Below are 20,598 nucleotides of genomic sequence, written 5' to 3'. Positions count from 1 at the left end.
GAGTAAATCAAAATGAGCTGAGAATGAATTGATGAATTTCAATGATTTCTAATGATGAATTTCAATATTGATTAATTTACTTAAAAATAAATTATGTCATGAAGGTCATTTATTTGTGCTTGGGTTGTCACAGTATATAAATTTCAGTATTTGGTACCAAAACCAGTGAAAATATAGGAGTAAAGCAAAACTCGAAAAAAAACAACAACATTTAAATGTGTAAGAAGTCATATTTTAAATTTTGTTTTTAAACATGACTTATGAATAAAACAATTCTGATGAAAACAGAGACAGCACAAACCATGTTGTCAGAAAATCCCTTGTTCTTTACCAGAACAAGATATGAATATAAATCTGAAGTACTTAATACAGCTAATTATATTCAAAAATACAGTATTACAGTTATAATTCAGTTATAAGCAACAAAGATTTTCTTGTAAGCAAAGACCGTATGAAATTATTTAAGATGAATACAAGTATAAATAAATTTGGGGGGTTGCAGGTTGGGTGTTTTAAAAGTTGGATTAATATCGTGTTTGAATTTTATTCAAGTGGGCAAATTCTGATAGGAAAGTTGAATGTACTGGCCAGATTGTTATTTGCCTGTAGGCTTCAGTTTTTAATTTGAAATAAGTTTTCCTAAATAACAAAGTAATGATGGATAATAATTAATTTGTGTTTTAAAAACAAGTATCTTTTCATATTTTTTTATTCGAAAATTTCATTAGAAAACTAATATAAAACTTAGTTTAAATGCACATTTAAACACTTAAAATAGTAAAATATTATTGTAAGCAATTTGACAAAATGGTAGAAAATATTTTTTGGTACATCAAAACGTCTGGTTATGATTTGATTGGTTAGCAACCAAAAAGATAATCCATCAAAAATTAGTTCTCAAAATATCACTAAAATGCAATAGTTATACTCCATGATTAAATAGAAAATCAGGTGAATCAGAACGGTTCAGTTTTTCAGAAAACAAATAACCACCCCTTACAATTAGCTGACTTCAGGCCTGATAAAGTTAAAATGTTAAAAGAATGTTTACTGATAAAGAGAGAGTTTAATAAAGACTACCATTTATTTTAGCTGTAACTGAAAAGTCTCATATACAGTAGGTATTAATAACAGATGAAGCAGTAGTTTTACTGATAAACTGGTTTACCTGAAATTGGACATGCCACTCTGAGAGATTAGGAGAACTAGCAGGGATCATATAGCTTTAAATTTATCTGTTCATTCGGCAGTTAGTTTTCATTGCATATTATTCATAGACGATATCAGTCTGCTCTAACGATAGACTGTGCATTAAAGCGGGGAAAAACACTAGCATTAACAGCATTATCATGATGGACTCATTCAGTAGCGAACTTGAGTTTATGTGGCTCACACTTTTTGTTTATGTACACCTTTTTTTTTTTGCTGCTGTCATCCTCACTTGTGTGTCACACACCCTACACACCTTCACTCAACTTGTTTTTGCACTTGAAATTCTCCTGCACAGTTTTGGTGCTGCTTGTATCTGAATGCAGCTACAGCCAATCACATAACAGCAGGGAAAGGCAAAGCCAATCAAAGTGTCCATATGTGTTTTGGGGCGGTGTGACTCGAGGAGAGAACACGATCTAACCCTTTCGGCATGTCTTGGTTAATATTGACAGCGCTATTTTTAAAAAGTGAATTAAATTATTGGTGGGGACAATTCAATTGTTGGTGGCTATTGGTAGGGACACGTCCCTTCTGTTTATGCTAAATCTACATCCAAGAGGATTGAATTAGCTGAATTACCTTCAGCATAGGAACAAAAGGAACTACTAGCAATGTATTGATTGGCTGAACAAATGATATGAAATCAATAAAAGAGTTAAATGGACCATTTCTGATCACAGCTCCTAAGTTTTTCATTCTTGAGGTGTTGACATTATTGTCACTCTTAAATTATTTATCCTGCAGTAATATTTTATTAGAGTAACTGATAGTTTACCTGAAAAACCTGGAAAACTTTGCCATAATTCAATAGTTTTTCTTTTGTTCAACACGAAATAAGCAATTTTGTCAAATGCTGGTTTCCATAGGATTTTTTTTCTACTAGGGGTTCGATGGCTAACAAGATAACGTAAACCACATAAAGTTCTAACACCACCTAAAGGAGAGTACACAGCAGAGTAAAATTGACTCAGTTCAGTATTTGGTGCCTCTCTAAATTGAGTTAAAGAGCCCATATTATACATGAAATAGGGTCATATCTTGGTTGTAAGGGTCTCCAACAACAGTTTAATATGCATGCAAGGTCAAAAAACACTTTCGTGGTCTTATAATCTGCATTTATTTTTACCGAATTATCCCAGCGACTCCCGTATGAATCGTCCAGTGATTCATTTGTTTCCAAACCCCTCCTTAGCGCGAAGCTAATCTGCGCTGATTGGACCAATGACAGTCTGTTGCGATTGGTCGACTGCCTTCAGTCAGAGAGTGAAATGCCAAACAGCTAATCAGCAATATAAAAGTAATCACAGTTCATACACGCTCGATAGTGTAGGCGTGGATTTTAGCTGCCAGTGGGTCAATGTAAATACAGACGATGGACTTGAAAATACCGACGACTAACTATTTTATTGAGCAAAAACTCCAAAAACAGTTGAGGAGATCTCCTAGCTTCTCACTCTGCTCTTTTCACAGACACACACACACATATTGCACACACACACACACACACACGCACTTAACCCTGCTCCGGACGACAACGCGCGCGCGCGCACACACACACACACACCTCCGGACGACAGCGCGCGCACACGCACACACAGACACACACACTACTCCTCGTCCACTGAGCTCCGTTAACAAAGCAGCACGCGTCGCGTTTTTAACGTGACTTTGCACGCGATAAGCGAATTTAGCCAGTTAACCTGATACAGTACACGCGGTTACAAGTAACAAATCACAACTAAATACATTTGCAAGCTAGAGTCAACGAGGCAACTTTAATCGCACGTACTTACACTTGAGAAATGGAGGAAGAAAAATCCATCCTGACGTCCATCAGTAAGTTACTCTTTACTGATCCTTCCTTTAACAAACGCTGATGAAGTATTCTTTGTACCATGTAGTTTCCAGAAGTTTCCAGTAGTTTCCAACTGCTTGGCTATAATGCTGAGGTTTCATCTTTGGGTAGAGACTCAATATATTCATCTGTAGTGTGACTTCAATCGACCGGCATGTTTGTGTGTGTGTGTGTTTGTGGGTGTGTGTGTGTGTGTGCGTGTGTGTGTCTGGGTTTCTGCGTCAGAGGGCGGGGCCTCAGGTTTGAAATCTCCCGGGTTTGCGCGTGCACGTGAATAACTTGGTTTCGTTCGTACGTCATGGCGAAACACCTAATGAATCGGTATCAAGGCGACTCGTTTGAAGCACTATGAGTCGACTCTTTTATAGATGAATCAACAGTTTTAAACACTGTACACTAACAGATTTAAGCCTTAGCTGGATACTTCACTTCACTTAGAGCTGTGTTACACACTACATGGAGGGGAATTTTCAAAAACCCATAATATGGGCTCTTTAAAGTTACTCAAGTTAATGAGACAATAAAAGGATTAATTAAGTGATGGCTGTTAATAAGCAGAAACACAGAGGAGAAACAGAACTGAATTCAGTCACAGCCTTAGATGAAATCAGTTGAAATAAAATACATTGAATTTCTCAAAACCTCAGCAGAGGATCATTAAGCAACTGGACAAACAGCAGTTTTAGGGCCTACTCACACTATGCCATCCGTACCGTGCCCAGGCCCGTTTCCCGGATCGTTTGAGAAGTGTGAGTGCGCTGAATCAGGCTCAAGCACGGTTCACTTGGCCGGCCCTGGCCCGGTTGGAAGAGGTGTGCCTGAGCGCGGTTCACTTGGGCTTTGGCACGGTACTCTTGTGTGTGAGTGCAAAACGCGCCAAAGCCCGTAACTGACAGCGAGACGTGACTTTTTAGGGGCTGTTTCATATGGATTTATTAATCATTCTTACTGTTCAGTGAACGCAAACTGCCGTAGTTTATTAAAGACGAGAACTCCTCACAGCATGACAGATGCGCGGCTTCAGCAGACCTCCTCATTCCTGCAGCACGAGAGCTTCATGATTGTTTATGAGCGCCAAAAGTGGCAGATCTGTTCGGCGAAATATCTGACAGCGTGTCCCCGCATCCCTAAGGACTGTTTGGCGAAATATTTGACTGCATGTCACTGCATAATAATCGACTGAAACGATATAACTAGAGAAACCTCCACTGTGCAGTGATGGCGTAAGCGTGCCGGGCCATATATGGTGTGAGTGCGGGCAGTCGGGGGAGGGGAGAGATGGGACAAGCGTGCTTTGGCCCGGTTCGAGGCAACTGTACCTAGTGTGAGTACGGCCTTACTCTTTTACCAATCTGTTTGCCCTTATTTAAAGAGGGACCAAATGCTCCCTGAGCTAAGTAAATTTTACTCAGAGGACTTTGCTGTGTAAAAGTTGAGGGAATTGTTATCTTTTGGGTGAATTGCTTTTTGTTTGTTTGATTTGTCCACCACCGTTTTAAACATCCATTAATGTTTTACACAGATTTTAATGAATAAAGCATGTCAAACATCTTACAGTCTTTTTTCCTTAGCTGAAAAATCCTCCATCCTTAAATGGACATGCTACTTCCATTACTGTAGTGTATATTCATGTTTTTATTTAATTTATTACTACAAAGATCTCCTTTGGGTTTGCATCTTGAACTAAATTTCATTTGTTATGTAAATAGCCAGCGGACGATTAGACTGATTTAGCTGATAAAGCAGCTCTACAAACCTGAAATTCCTGTCCTCAGTAGCAGAAAGAACCTGAAAATGACTTGCATTTTAGTACATTAGCGCGTAAGACTGTTAACTTGTGATTCATTGAAAAGAGCGAGCAGTTAGTCTTTACTATCGCCTTCTCCGCAGACTCACTTGCTGGCTATTGTGATTAATTACAGCAAGATCTATTAATTACCATGGATCCTGGATGAGTCAGAAGCTCAGAGGCCATAAATGTGCACAGAATTTCTACTGTAGAGATGTGTTCACAAGAGCACCATTAAGAGAGAGAAAATGAGTGTGAACATGGGAAATGGGGATTGCAAGGAAATTTGTGGAGATGGAGAGAAAGAGACAAGAATGACAGCAAGCCGGTGATAAAGAGAGAGAGAGGAAGCGAGAGGCAGCAGAGACGACAGCCGTTTGGGAACCGGCTAAATTGCTTTGTGTATTTCATGGCCAGCTTCATCATCAAAGCTAATTACTAACAGCTCTCCAAAGCCCTCTATATTTATCCATCCATTGATCGTGTGCATGTGTGTGTGTGTAGCCCTAATTTTGCAAGGAAAGCGTATGCCTCTATTTCTAATGATTCTGATTTTTCTGTAAAATGAAATTTTGTCACTTTTATTTTGTTCTTTGACATTGTACGCCAATTAAGTACAAGTTAGTGCCCCCAGCCCCAGAGGAAATTATAGAGCAGAACAGCATTTTTCAAATATTTGATTTCAACGTCTCAATATTAGATTTCTCTTCCTTCAGTAGGATGTAAAAATAGATATTTATGGATTTTGTAACATCTGTAAACATCTAATTTTCTAATCTGTAGTTACGATAAAGCTGTATATTTTCAAACATTTAAAAAAACTCTCTATCTGTATATTTTTAATTACCTTTACTTTTAATTACATTTTTTTATTAATTAAAGGTGCAGTAGAAATTCCAAGAGTTCAGTCAAAGCAGTGTGAATCAGCTTTCAGCTACTACGCCCCTCACTGCTGGAATCAGCTTCCAGAAATGATCAGATGTGCTCCAACATTAGGCACATTCAAATCAAGACTGAAAACACAGCTTTGCCTTTACTGAATGAGCACTGTGCTACGCCCGACAGATTGCACTATTATGTTTTTCTCTTCTCTTTAATTCTTTTATAACACATTTTATCTGTTTTTATGTTTTTTTATATAATTTGTATTATTTGTTTTTATTTTTCTTATATTTGCTTCTTTTATTCCTGTTTATGTAAAGCACTTTGAATTGCCACTGTATATGAAATGTGCTATATAAATAAACTTGCCTTGCCTTGCCTTGCCTAGGTGATTGCCTTCAGAAACATTTTTTGTTGTGCTGGTTGAAAGTCTCTTCACATTTCAATAGTAATGAGTAAAGTAAATGACCTAAATGTATTTTTATATTCTGGGCAAGGTCAAAGACATTAAAATACACAAAACATGTCACTTGTATCTTTTTGAATGGGGAAAAGTGTAATGGTCAATATGGTGCATAAAGCCTGGTCTACTAGTGCCGAAGCCAATCATCGGTCAATATATGGTGAAAAAAAACCGCCTTCTAGTATATACCATCGATCACTATAGATTGACAATACTCTGGGGAAGGGGCTTGGACCAGACATGAGTTTCTGCAGATTTTGTGTGATTTGGACGTTTAGAAATGAATCTAAAGAGACATTTGTTGTTTAATTTTATTGGTGATTCCTAATATGAAACTCAATCGTAAGCTTTGCAAGCAATTTTGGAGAATTTGATGTTTTCGAGCATACTGCCCGAGAGGTTTTTCAAAGATTGCAGCTGATTGAAATGACTTGCCTCAAAGGGACTTTGGTAAGGCATAAGACTAAAAAACTTTCATCCAATGAAAATTTATTAGGCCAATAATTACCATAATTCTGATAATTAACCCAAATTGTCAGTTAGCAAATGTAGATTTGCCACATGAATGAAGCCACATTCATGAATCAATCAATCAATCAGTATTAAAATGGAAGGATGACACCATGGCTGAACTATTTCTTTTAGACAGGTAATGTTATATTATAAAACAATTTTAGTCACGCAAAGCTTATGTAGATTGTGTTGTTTTATGAATGGGTTATAGGAAGTGTTGTTCAGCCATTGAAATCTTCCGATGAAAGTTGATGATGTGACTAATTTCAATTTCATACCTATTACAGCATCAATAATGTAGTTTTTACTTCGGTAACCAATAAACATGAGTAAATAGCGCTATTCCTCCTAGCCTGTGTTACTGAGCTGAAGTTGATTTTATTTTCACATCCTATTGGTTAATTTTTGAACAGTGACAACCTGTGATGTTGTCTCTATATTGTTTGCCATGCTACTTTCAATATTCTGTCTGAAATAGCATGTACTGTAAGTATGGTTTAGTAATAAGTGTAATTTCTGCACTCTGGCGGCCAACCACTAAGCATGCAGTAGTCGCTTTAGGACAAAGCGTGTGAGAAAGTGAGACCATGCATAAAATATTGCACATTATGACAAGTTTTGCTTGCTACACAACTAAAAGCGTGCCAGATTTAATATAGTTTTTTTTTGTTTGGAATTGTAGTATTATGAAGTATGACATGATCAAGTGGGTTGTCTACTGTCTTCTTTGATGTGCGCATTTGTGATTTCAGGAGGCATAGCTTTGGATGGCAGGGGTGGGACTGTGTTTCAAAGATATTATGCTAACAGATAAAATTTTGGTAGATCACCTGCTGCACCTTTAACTATACTTCAGGTTGTGATCCAGAAGTTTTAAAAACATCAATAAACCCACAAGTTATCAAATTAATTTTTTAACCAATAGAAAGCTTTACATTTGCATTTAGATTTAGTCATTTAGCAGATGCTTTTGTCCAACCTGAGTTAAGCCTGGCTTACACTTCTGCGTCAAGTGATCAGCGTGACCCACAGCGTATGCAACGTGCGTAGCTTTGCATTCATACTTAAGCGCACTGCTTCTGTTGTCTGCAATAACACTTCCGAAATGCTAGCTGCAGTAGCTGTTTATGTACTTCTGTGTTAAGTTTCTTCGCTGGTGTTTAGTTTTTTCGGAACGCTTTCTCAATGTACAAGTGTTTCAAACTTGCTCATTTTGAGGCAGGAACCGGTAGACGTGCATTAACTTCAACCATAAGGTAAACACAAAGCAACAGTCTCCATCTGGAGCTCCTTGTTAATAGTCAACACTTGTAAACAGTCTCTCCAACGGACTCGCGCGGCTCTCAGTCCCGCCCACACTCGTCAGCGCTTCCAAGCTGACCAATCAGAGAGCTTGCACTACGCGTCTTTGCGACTTGTAGTTACAGTTTTTGAGAGGTGCACGTCAGCAACGCCGACAGCCACAGCGAGGGCTATGGGTCCACGTGTAGGCTGCGCTGTAGCATACGCATGCGCTTGACGCAGAAGTGTAAATCAGCCTTTACAGTTGAGGAGGCATTCAGGAATTCAACAGCAAGAGGCAATACACACAATAAGTGCTAATTTATACAAAGAAACTGTTAGTGCTCAGAGAATTAAGAGAAAAATGTTTCTATTGGTGCTTTGTCAAACCAACTTTTTGTTCAAGTTAGTTTGTTCAAATTTACATTGTTTTGTAACACAGTTCATGTGTGTTTTTAGGACATCCAACAGCAGTGTGACTTTGTCCTCATGTGCGTCGATGGAGCCGTGTGTGTCAGATGAACATTTCCAAGCACACAGTCATGCTGAACACACCTTCAGGCGTATGGAGGCCTACCTGAGGACCAGGAAACTTTGTGACGTTGTGCTTCTCGCTGGAGATCGCAGAATACCGGCACACAGGTAATAAATGGTATTAACTCATTAACAATTATTAAACCTGTTATAGATGTGTTTTCATCAGTATAGCACTAAATATAGATTTAAATGATCTCTGATTTATTCTGAGCTTGTCCTCTTTTGACTACTTTCAGAGGTTATCAAACACATTTGACTGGATAGCTTTCTAGATATAGGGTAAATTGAGGGGAAAACACTATATTTTATTCATAAGTAAACAAAAAAAGTTCTTTTGATGGCCAAAGTTTAAATATGTACAACAATGTACACTACATGTTAAATGTTCATTGTTAAGATGATAAAAAATGCTAAATTAAAAACTCATAAGAAATAAAGGAATGAAACGAAAATGAAACTTTAAAAATATTCACCAAAAGTAGTCCATAATGCTGTGTTCACACCAGATGCGGATGAAGCATCAAGCGCGAGTGGTTAACATGTTAAGTCAATGCAAAGATGTGAATAGACATCCTGTGGCAAGATACACGCTAATGAGGCGGCGGAATGAATTGGATTTGAAGCGATTTGAGCGTTTTTTTTTACTCATTCGTGCGAATTGCGTCTTTTGTGCCACCTCATTCGTTTTGTGCAAATCACTCGAGTTAAACAATCTGAACTATACCAGACATTCATGCCACGTTAACCAATCAGAAGCTTGCTCTTGGAATGGAGTGATTATGACGTTGTGCCTATTGTTGGTGGCCCGGGAGAACTCCTCTTGCTAACAACACTGACAATAGCTCATCAAACTAGGCTCGGCTCAGTTGGAAGCATCGCTGAAAGCCTCCATCATTCAGGTATATTTTCTAGAGGAGTTGATGAATTCACAGAGCTGGGTGCACCTCTGAAAGGATCTAGTGCTCAGACCTGGCGCCAAATGAATATATACACTGTTTTTAGCCTTTCTTTAGCACATAAACATCAGGCAGAGTGTGTCACTGGGGAGTCACCTGGCAGACAAAAGCCCTGCCCATGACGTGAATCCGTATCTATTGTGAAGTGAATTTGACATGCAAATGAAACGAATTTGACGCACGAATGAAGTGAGTAAACCCAAAATATTTGGTCTGTTTGTGTGAACACAGCATAAGGGCTTTAATTAGGGCATGTATGAATCCACTTTTGCTATTTTAATGATAGAAAAACAAATACAGTTTACGCCTTGTCGCATGCTCTAAGAGGATTGTGCTTATTCTCTTAGAGTCATGGGTGTGTTTTGAGCATAATATGCATTAAATCAGAGTCTCATCTCCCATTCCCTTTAAGAGTCAGTTGCTTCACGCCATGGCGCATTTGCTATTTACATGGTGGACTTTGTAAGTGGAAAAACTGAATGCTTCACTAGCAAGAAAACAGTTAAACAGACCATCTGCCCGAGGATAAAAAAAACGAGCCTCCTTCATTCGACCTCTTTATTTTCTCTTTACTTTACTTCTGCTCTTTACTTTACTCCTTTACTTTCGTAGAGTAATGAAACAGTAGAAACTCACTCCACTGAAGACATCCATTATTCTATATATTTCATTTCATTTATTAAGCGCAAAACTATTTCTAAATTCAGTTTTAATCTCCTGCAAATGAACAAATGAACAATAATAACGAAATGTGGTCAAAAAATTAAGCTATGTCTAAACACACTTAATTCAGAGTCCTATGACCCATATAGTGACGCATACGTCTCCAAATCCCACCAAAACCCTTCAAAACAACAAGGTGGAAAACATGAAAATTACAGTTGCGCTTGTCTGAAAATAGCAACAAATCACACTATGCCTGTCTTGCGCCTTATTGTGTTTGTTTTTTGTTTCTTTTTACTGTAAGGTATGTCAATTGCACAATCGTATCTGCCAATATTTGATTGAAATATCAGGAAAAATGTATACCCTCTTATTGACCCTTTTTTAACAGAAAATGGACAAATGAGAATGATTTGTTTACTGCTTTATTTCACTGTATATTTTTTTCTCACCAACTAAAAATATACCTGTTTGCAGCAAATAATGCTGGATCTTTCCTAATGAAGCATTACTTAGTTGAACCAAATGACCTCAAACTGAAATACACCAACTTCAAACTGACAGTAAACTCACTGACAGGTTTTTCCTCCATTGTGAGGTCTTTGACACAAGATATGTGAGTGGAATCAGTCCATGTTGCTGAATCATAAATGCCCTGGAGATGCTTGAGATGAGTGATGGTAGTTACAGTTTGCTGCTGAATCTAGCAGCCACGGCACATTTATAGCACACTCTATTGTCAGCAAGTATTGCAGTTTCTGAATTTTACAAAAAACTTTAGACTTTTTGAAACGGTGGTGGTATTATTTTGAGTGTGCTTTTTGATAGAGTGTATTGTCTGCTATGGAAACTGAATAGGAAGAACAAGATGTTTATGTAGTGCTTCTGAAAAGGAAAGAAATAATGAGAGGGTAGATGCAGACTTCCATAACAAACATTTGCAATACGTGAACGACAGCATTCATAACAAAAATGAAAGTGCAGTAACTCCTACCACAGCTCCTTTTCAACAACTGCTCTTTTCTGACAGTTAAAGGCAATGCATCAAAATATTAACGTCATATCAGAGTCATGAATATTTGAATATTCTTTCACTTAGTTATGTTGTTTTCACTTAGTTACGCAGTTTAATTGAAGGAACAGACGTTGTTAGATTGAACCTACTGTTTATTTTCTGATGGCTGATAATAAAGTGAGCTATATACATTAAATCCGGTTAAAGGTCTAGTTGACACAAAAGCTCTGTCATCATTTACCCTCCACCCACTTATTTTAAACCTATTGTTGCAAACACAAATACTTAGGGCTCATCTTACTGGATTTTTCTGTTTCGTTTGACCAAATTCTCTTGCCAACCCTTAGGACAATGGGAAACTTATGAACTGTACTAGTAGTTCAGTTCTTACGACTCAGGTAGGCCATTCATCGTATCTTTGAGGGGTGAGCCATACAATCTTGCTATTGGAGTGCCTCAAGGTGTAAAATTTGTCCAATTATTCCCGCAAACAAGTCCTAGGGTGTTCAATATTTGTTGGTGTTATTTGTTGCATTTTGCACTTAAAAACGCACCACACATTCTCTATTAGAGACAGGTGGGAACTGCAGACAGGCCAGTTAAGTACCTGTATCCTCTTTCTCTGCAGCAAAGACTTTGTAACGTGTTTAGATTGTGGTTTTGCATTGTCTTGTTAAAATATGGATAGGTGTCCCTGAAAAAGAAGGCAGCACACTTGTGTGCCAGCATTACTATGTACTTTTCAGCATTAATGGTACCATTGCAAAAGTAACCTTTGCCAAGGGCACTGACACAACCGCATACCATGACAGACCCTGGCTTTTGGATTTGTTGATAGTAACAGTCTGGATGATGCTTTTCTTCTTTGGTATGTACACAGTGTCATTTTCTCCCAAAAAAATACCTGAAATACTGATTCATCTGGCCACAGTACAGGTTTCCAGTGTGTAATGGTCCATCTCAGATACTTTCCCGCCCAGAGAAGTCAATGGTGCGTCTGGTCACTGTCAACATAGAGCTTTCTTTTGGCACAGTACAGTTCTAACTGGCATTTGTGGATGTATCGATGAATTGTGGTACTTAACAAAGGTTTGCCAAAGTAGCCCTGAGCCTATGTGGTGATCTCGCTTATAGATAAATGATCATTCTTGATGCAGTGCCACCTGAGAGTTTGGAGATCATAGTAGTTCAGCTTAGGCTTGCTTCCTTGTCCTTTACACAATGAAAGTCCTCCAGATCATCATCTGTTTCAAGTGACATCATTATTTACCTGATTACTAGCCCCGAATTGCTCCTGTCCCAACTTTTTTTTTAAATGTGCTGCAGGTCTGAGTGACAGTAAAGGATGCATATTTACAATTGAAATGAAGTGACCAGACAAACATGAAATATTGTGTTCATATTGACGGCAATGAAATAAAAGTCTACGTAAATTTGGAAGTCACTACATTCTTATTTTCAGTTGTATTTTCCATACTGTCCCAATTTTTCCTGATTTGGCGTTGTACATACTGTAGCATCACCTGGTTCTTTCATCCAAAAACATGCCTTTTTCTACCATTGCTGCGCTGATGCAGCAAACTCTAAATCTCATTCCAGCGGGATAATCTGACAATCGCTGCTCGGGTATCAGCATGCCTGACAGATATCTCCTCCTGTACCATCATCTTCAACTCAATCTTGTCAAAACAGAGCTGATGTAATCCCGCCCAACCCAACTCTTGACCATAACTTCACCATACAGCTGTACATCTCGACCATAGCTCCTTCCTTTTAGGAACATATAATAGTTCTTGATGATCAGCTGAACTTTACAGACCACATTTACTAGAACTGTCCAATCATGCAGATTCACTCTATATAATATTAGGAATATTACACCCTTCCTATCCTAGCAGGCACACAACATCATAAGATGTTAATATTAGGTTAGATTTAGGTCATGACGTCAGGTGACCAAAATTCAGTGCCTAGCCAGCGTCAAATTTTTTTTTTTTTTACATTCAATATCAACGTTAAATTAGTTTTTTTTATTTATTTTTTTTATTTTAGGTTGTGTTGGAAAGCTACCAAAATCCAACATCTGAGAGATGTCATAGTGGTAACGTCCACACAACATCAAGGTGTAACACGATTAGACATTGATATTTGGTTGATTTTAAGTTAATTTTAGGTTGCACATTGGATATTGATGTCGGCCTGACCTTGGATTCTGGCGTCAACACGATTTTCAATTTCAAACAAAATCCAATGTCCCCACGACGTTGGGGTACAGCATCAATATGACGTCATGTTGACGTCCTGTGCATGCAGGGATTAGAACATGCTGCTTAATTGCTCAATTATAGAAATGCTTTCTTTGCTGGCTTTCCAATCAACAAAGCCCATCAAGTCTTTGCAAATGATTTGGAATACAGCAGTGAGAGTGGTCTTTAATGAACTACAAAAAGCTTTTCACACCTTTATTCATTAATCTACAGTGGCCACCAGTTTCAAACTGTAAAAAATAAAATAAAGATCTAGCTGCTTCATATTGTTTAGTAGAGTAAAATGACTATTTCTAGTCATCTTAACTTTATCAGCCAAAATAAATTTTGTATAACTGAAAATTGTTTATTGAAACCCCATTTATTTATATAAAAAAAGTAAAACATTTCTTGTCAGGTCTTTTTGTAATACAATTGTTTTTTAAAATTCGCAGTTTGTATCAGATTCAAAGCGATGCTATTCACATACAAACTAACCAATGGCTCTGCATCTCTTTATCTGTGTCATGGAAGTACAGCTTATTTACACACTCATTCGAGCTGTGAATGCATCTACAAGCAATAGTTTTAAACCTAGAGGAAATAAAAATCCATCTTAGATTGATAATGCTTCATTATTATATGTGTATTATTATACACTTTGCAGAACACAGTGGTATCAAGAATGAACATTGCATAGGGGTGTCAAAATGGAACACCGCTTTCACACCTTTACACATGAACAGGAAATGTAACTTTCAAATACGTCCTTTGTGGCTACATCTAGCTAGAGAGCTGCATAAATATAAATTTTCCATCACACTTGAACACACTTTTTTAAGCTTATGTGCCAGGAAGGACCAAATGTTGATTTGTGGTACTATCCCAAAGGGGCACAAATCAATTGCAAGGACTCTCACCTTTAATGTTCCATCCTTGTGGAATGACTTTTTCTGGCCACTTTTAAGAAACCGCTGAAGACGCATTTCTTTCATCAACAATCCAGCAATAGCCCTCTCTATGTTTTTTTAATCTGTTTGCCCTGCTTGGTAAAAACTGCTAAAACGCTAAACTAACCTAGATTTGTCACTTCATCTATATATTGTTGATTGTCTGGTTATTTGAACAACATAGGCTCATTCTGAAAATGTACCCGTATATATATTTCTGGAGATTGCAAAATATGTATGGAATGTATGGCTGCATTTCGTCTTTAAAAAGAACACTGCGGGGCGGTATGATGATGTTCCTTTTCGGCCTTACCAGCTGATCGCTTACTGTGATGACAGGGTTTGAGTCCGGCGAAGAACAGTTTCCAGAAAGCAGGTAAGACAAAAACAAAAAACAAAAAAAATCAATAAACAAATAATAGGGTAAGAAATCTGAAAAAGTGGTAAAAAATCATGCCGCAAGGGCTTTTGTTTTTTTCTGGATTACTTTTGAAAACAGTGTTGGTTGGGTTTAGGGAGGTGGGTGCTGGTCAATCGGTGCTTTTTAAAACACTATCAGTTGGGTTTAGGAAAGTAGGAGAGTAGGTCAGTTGATCAGTCAGTCAGTAAGTCAGTCAACAGTGGCCTCTGGTGGATTTATGCAAGAAGCGCAGGCGCGAATGGCACTCGTGAGAGAAATTAGAGATCTTAAAAAGCGTACACAGCGGCCTCTGGTGGATTTGTGAAAACAAAATCTACCAGAAATGTATATAGGGGTACGTTTTCAGAATGAGTTTGGGTTTGATTTGAAGTGTTTAATTATTCTCACTTTAGTAGGTGGAGGATAAAAGCATCTGCTGTATGAATGCTTGTAAATGCGTGAGTTTCTTCTGTTGAAAATAAAATAAGATTATTCATAAATATGAATTATGTTGGCAATCTGTTGCCTTTGTTTTCCATAGTGATGTTCTTTATTTTACTGTCAATGGCTACTGGTTACCAACAAACAAATTAAAACATTGTCTTTTTTGTTAGAGAAACTTAAAAAGGTTTGGAACCACTTAAGGGTGGGGAAATGGTGAGGAAATTTTGAACTATGGGTGAACTATCCCTTTATCATTTAAAATTTAAAGAAGATGGCAAAAATGCAATTATAACTCTTAAATGTTTATAACATGAATTTGTCTATGTTTTCACTATGTATCTCACATGTAATGATCTACTAAATTGATCACATCCTGTTCATAACCATTATCTTAAGCACTCAAATCACTTTATAAAATACAAAACATCAGTATCTGTGTAACAATATCTTGAGAGAAATGTATTTTGTGTATTGTACCAAGTACCTGTAAAGAGAGAAAAATAATGAGAGGAGAAGAGGCGGAACATAGTTGTTTTCAGTCTACGCATTAGTGTGAGCACGCAAATGTGTAGGCATGACAAATTACACACACACATACAATTATCTTTACTCAAATAGACTCAGAAAGATGAATAATAATAGCATCAAGGAAATGAATGATGAAGCTTTTCTCTTTGTGGCTTTTTGTCAGATACTTTAATAGAAAAATGTAAAATAGGAAGCACAGGAAATATTTGATTTACTGGTTAAATGGTACAAGAATTAAAAATTGAATTAAAAAATGTATTTTTCATATTTAAACTAAAACATACAAACAACATAAAAACTTAAAACAATATCAATTTAAAAGCCTAATAATTAGTTTTTGATGTATTATTTATCAAGGTGATCACGTTTGTGGAAAGTATACAAATATTGGCAGATATTTAATCTTAAAAATAAAGATAAGTCTATACTATATAAGTCTTATACTATATGTAAGGTCACATTATAATACACTATAAACAATATAATGTTAGTTTGAGGTTTCTTGCTACATAAACATAGTGTTACTTTGCATTATCTTCTTTTTGGGATCGACTATTGCATTTCATAGCATTGTATCATATTGTATCATATATCAAATCATATATCAGATCATATCATCTCATATCATATATGGCTATTTGGAAAATTCTTATAGGACAGTCGCAACATTCTAAATAACACAAGCTCATCCTGGTACTTAGAATCATCTTGACCGGTGGTCCACTTAATTGGTACTGGGCCGCACAAGAAATCATTAATTATTTCTGTTTTATTTATTATCTATAAGTATCTATAAGTCTGAACAATCTTTTATTTTGGAAAGTCTTTTATTTAGAAAAATGACCGTATTCTCTTGCTTACATTTCGTTCACTTGAGCGCCCAAATTTAACCCACAAGCAGCAAAAAGGGTAAGGAATATCTTTGGAAAGTTTTTTTGTAAAGGGGAAAATGCCTTGGGAAGGACCTGCAAACTGCCAAGGAATAAATCCGCAACCCATTTGTCAACAAATCAGGTGAATCTAGCATGTCTGTGCAGGAAGATCAACTGCTGGAGATCCCATAAGATGACGGGCTTTTAGGGGTTGTTAGCATATGGCTTCTTTTCTAGACTTGACGCAAGTTCGTTATTTCCAGTGAAGGTGCGCAGCCTGTAAAGCGGCATGAAGGCTGACTTCGCCTGGCACCGCGTTGTGTACCTCTGCTGACTGTGCACACACCTCATAAAACGGATGATACTTGACGCGGTCGCGCAGGCTTGACGCGATTGTGCCTTCCAGATGCACGCAGTTGAATCAATGCCACAAGCACACTGCGAGTTGCGTGACAAGAACTGATCAATCAACTTCAGCTTGTGTGGAATAAACACATTTCGGTAGAGTAATTACCTCAGACAAACACAGAACACCCAAACCCTGCAGTGATTTGTAATTGTTCTCTATAAATAAAATTTGTATAATAGTGACAGCAATGTTGATGGTCGCCTAGCAACTTGTGAATACCCCCCACACACACACACTTTCTGTTCTGCGGTTAAATTTTAAAAGAGTTGATTGGTTCGTGGTGAAAAAAAAGTTGAGGATGACTGATCTTGACTATCAGTAAATACATTCACACTGATATACATACATCCACATTCATATTTATATTCTTGTCTGTCACACTTTGGTTTTTGACTGTTTGGTGCCATTTTGTGACTAAATAATACATAAGTTGTAATACATAAGTGTATGCTTTAATCTGCTGGTTATGTTTCTGTCACCTTTACGTTTAACTGTTCGGCGCCATCTTGTTACTGAATAATAGGTTAATGTGTATGCTTGTTTGAATGTACTTGTACTTGTTTGAAATTAATATGTTTGCCAATTGATATTTATACTTGGATGTCACATTTCACCACTCCAGACACAATAACTGTCTTGCTGTGAGACAACAGTGCTAGCCACCAAGCCACTGTGCCAACCCTACCCTCACGGTAATTACAATAAGCTTGCTCAATTGTTTAAGGACTGGCTTTGACCATTCCAGTATGACAGACAGCTTTTAAGTTTAGCAGCTCTAAATTGCACTAAATTGACACATTCAATGTCAATATTATTCATGAGTAGGTGTGGCCTTTGACAAGTGAACCCTTCTTTGCAGATACAGTATAGTGACAGGCTTTCAATGCCCATTTGTCATTTGAGAGTTTCTAGATTTATGACGAGTGTCATGGAGTGTCTGTTACGAGGACTGTGGCTTATTTAAGATCTTGGACTGAAACATAATCTATTCTGACTGTGTGTGTGTGTGTGTGTGTGTGTGTGTGTGTGTCTGTGTGTGTGTGTGCAAAAGTGCATTCATATATTTTCAGGGCATCTGAATCAGGCAGTTGTTGTGTTCGTCCCCCAACTGTTTCACAGCTTTCCACTGATGCTGTTTTTGCTGTTTCCTGCTTTGTTTCCTGAGATCTAATTCCAGCTCAGAGAGTTTGTTCCTTTTTATTGTCAGTTTTTAGTGCATCAAAATTAAGTCATACCCGTGTCTGTGGTATTTATTTGTATGGAAAAAATTATAAATAAAAGAAAGAACATTTTTTAATTTAATAACACACTCAGTTGGCTGTCAGGTATTTCTCACCATGTAAAAAAAATAATAGATTGTTTATAAATTAATTTGAACAGATTTGAATGACACATTTTACACTTTCTTAAAATGATGAAATAAAATTCTACAGGAATTACTGATAATATATATATATGTGTGTGTGTGTGTGAAAGTGTGAGTGTGAGTGTGTGTGTGTGTGTATACATACACGGTACCTCTGTGGCTGCATAGTAAACATATAGGCAAAGGCGAATTGATAGAATGGTCAAAGACAGACCACAGACCACCTCCAAAAAGCTCTAGTAACATCTTGCTGCTGATAATGTCATTGTACATCATTCCACAGTCCACTGTGTAAAACATTTGCCGAATAAGTTGGCAGTTCATTCCACTGTGGTGACCTCTGGTTAATTAAGGGACTAAGCCAAAAAGAAAATGAATGAATGAATACTGTGGACAGATGAAACTAAGATGGAGTTTTTTGTTCACAACCACAGGTGCTTTGCATGACAAAGAAGAAACTGCTCCGTATTGTACAAAATGGTGGAGGGTCCGTCATGCTGTGTGCTTGTGTGGCGAGCAAAAGTACTGGAAACCTTGTTAGAGTTGAGGGTCTCATGGATCCAATATTCGCAGATTCCTAAGAACAATGTTCAGAAATCAGTCAAGTTACGGCAGGGTTGGATATTTCAGCAGGACAATGAACCCAAAATGCAGTTCCAGATAAACTACTACCCACTTTTTAGCAAATACAAATATAAAATATTAATGTCATTATTGGGATGCCCAAATTTTTGCTGTTTTTGTTATGATTTAAATTGCATTGCATGCGATAAATGTTATGTCTGAATTGAAATGTGGCTTTTTCCATGGAGGATAAAATATACTTAAATTAAATCGCTGCTTCGAAAGACCAGCAAACTACGACTTGCAATTTGATAATTATCAGGGATGCCCAAAAATTTGCATACATCTGTATATAATTACAATTTTGAAAGCATGTCTGGTATATTGGTAGATTTATCGAAAATATTATTGAGGCAAAATGTTTTAAATTTATATTGTACTCTAGAGATTTTTTTGACACAGACTCAAATAATTTTTAATCCTGTTATAATTTTTCCAGTTAACATGTAATTATATTTGATAATATATATATTAAAGTGTTCAGAGAGGACTAAATATAGACTTTTATGTGTAATAATTTGATTCCTTTATTAGAATTGCTAATTCTGTTAGCAAAAAAAATAGCTAATTCTGTGCTACATCAATTCTGTGCTACTTCAAAACGCATAGGAAATGCTATCAAATAATTCACTGCTAATGTGCTGTAGTTCAGTAATAAAAGACATTTCAAAATGCTTTATAGACTTCATTTTCACATGAACATGTTTATGCACGACAGTAGTTCACTCTTGGGAATTTCAGTGATAATTAAATTCCATCTTATGAAAAATGCAAACGATGTCACCTTTGCTAAACACCCCATTTGTTTTTGACTTGTAAATAAACCACCAGTGCGTTTTCATCTTCAGCATTTACTGCTAAAGCACTATAGGGACTTTTTGTGTCAGCTCTGATCCAATCAGACGCATTGTAGCTGCTATACTGTCAATTGGAATTAATGTGTTAATAACATTGTAGTGTATTAATTGCATGTGTTAAATTTGACAGATTTCAGAATCATAAGTGACAGAAAAAAATCCTCAATGTGGATTTGTGGTGATTTTGCTGCACCTTGGCATTCAATCTGTTTATTCTCTCTGATCTGTTCATCCTCTCCTTCATTACGTTCTCCTCTGTTTGTGTGTGTTGATGGCATAGTTCTGCTGATTGCAAAGCCTTAGGCAGCTGGAAGGTTCTGCTGGTGTTTTATTTATAATGATGCACAAATGCACACATATACATGGTATAGCAAATAAATAGCCTTTGTACGTTTATTTCTAACTAGAACACCATCTGCAACCTAAAATCTTGCTTTTCAGGCTGCTATTTGAATCAAGCTGAATCTTTAATTTGAGTAAGAAAAGCAAAACAAAACAAGAGAAAACTGCTAGACTATTGCATTCGGGGTGGAAAGGGAAAGGTTTTAAAGCAATCTGCTCTGTGATGAAGAAAAGGGAAGAGAGAGTGAAGGATAGTGGCGAGGGCAAATGCTGAGTGTTACTCCTGCTGCTAAATGAGTCTCACAGCCCCTAATGTGCTTTCACTCCCCGCTTCTCTCCTCGAGCCTCATTTGTGCTCCCTTTCTTTCTCTTTTCTTCTCTCCTCTCATTACTT

At 37.1% G+C, this 20,598-nt stretch overlaps 1 protein-coding gene and 1 long non-coding RNA gene across 3 annotated transcripts in view; one reads left to right on the top strand and one right to left on the bottom strand.

Moving 5' to 3' along the window:
- The window catches only part of LOC137490653 (uncharacterized), a 208,573-nt gene that overhangs the window by 43,077 nt on the left and 144,898 nt on the right, over nucleotides 1-20,598 (bottom strand). The window lies entirely within an intron of this gene.
- klhl5 (kelch-like family member 5) overlaps nucleotides 1-20,598 on the top strand; it is a 121,425-nt gene that overhangs the window by 56,233 nt on the left and 44,594 nt on the right. For both annotated transcript variants that reach the window (XM_021475203.3, NM_001170942.1), the window contains 1 exon segment: nucleotides 8,455-8,637. In XM_021475203.3, coding sequence (XP_021330878.1) covers nucleotides 8,495-8,637 — 143 coding nt within the window. In that variant the 5' untranslated portion in view covers nucleotides 8,455-8,494.

The sequence above is a fragment of the Danio rerio genome, chromosome 1 (genome assembly GCF_049306965.1).
Source record: "Danio rerio strain Tuebingen ecotype United States chromosome 1, GRCz12tu, whole genome shotgun sequence".
NCBI classification, from domain to species: domain Eukaryota; kingdom Metazoa; phylum Chordata; class Actinopteri; order Cypriniformes; family Danionidae; genus Danio; species Danio rerio.
Note: the sequence above shows the minus strand (reverse complement) of the source record. Positions and strands in the feature narration are given on the sequence as shown.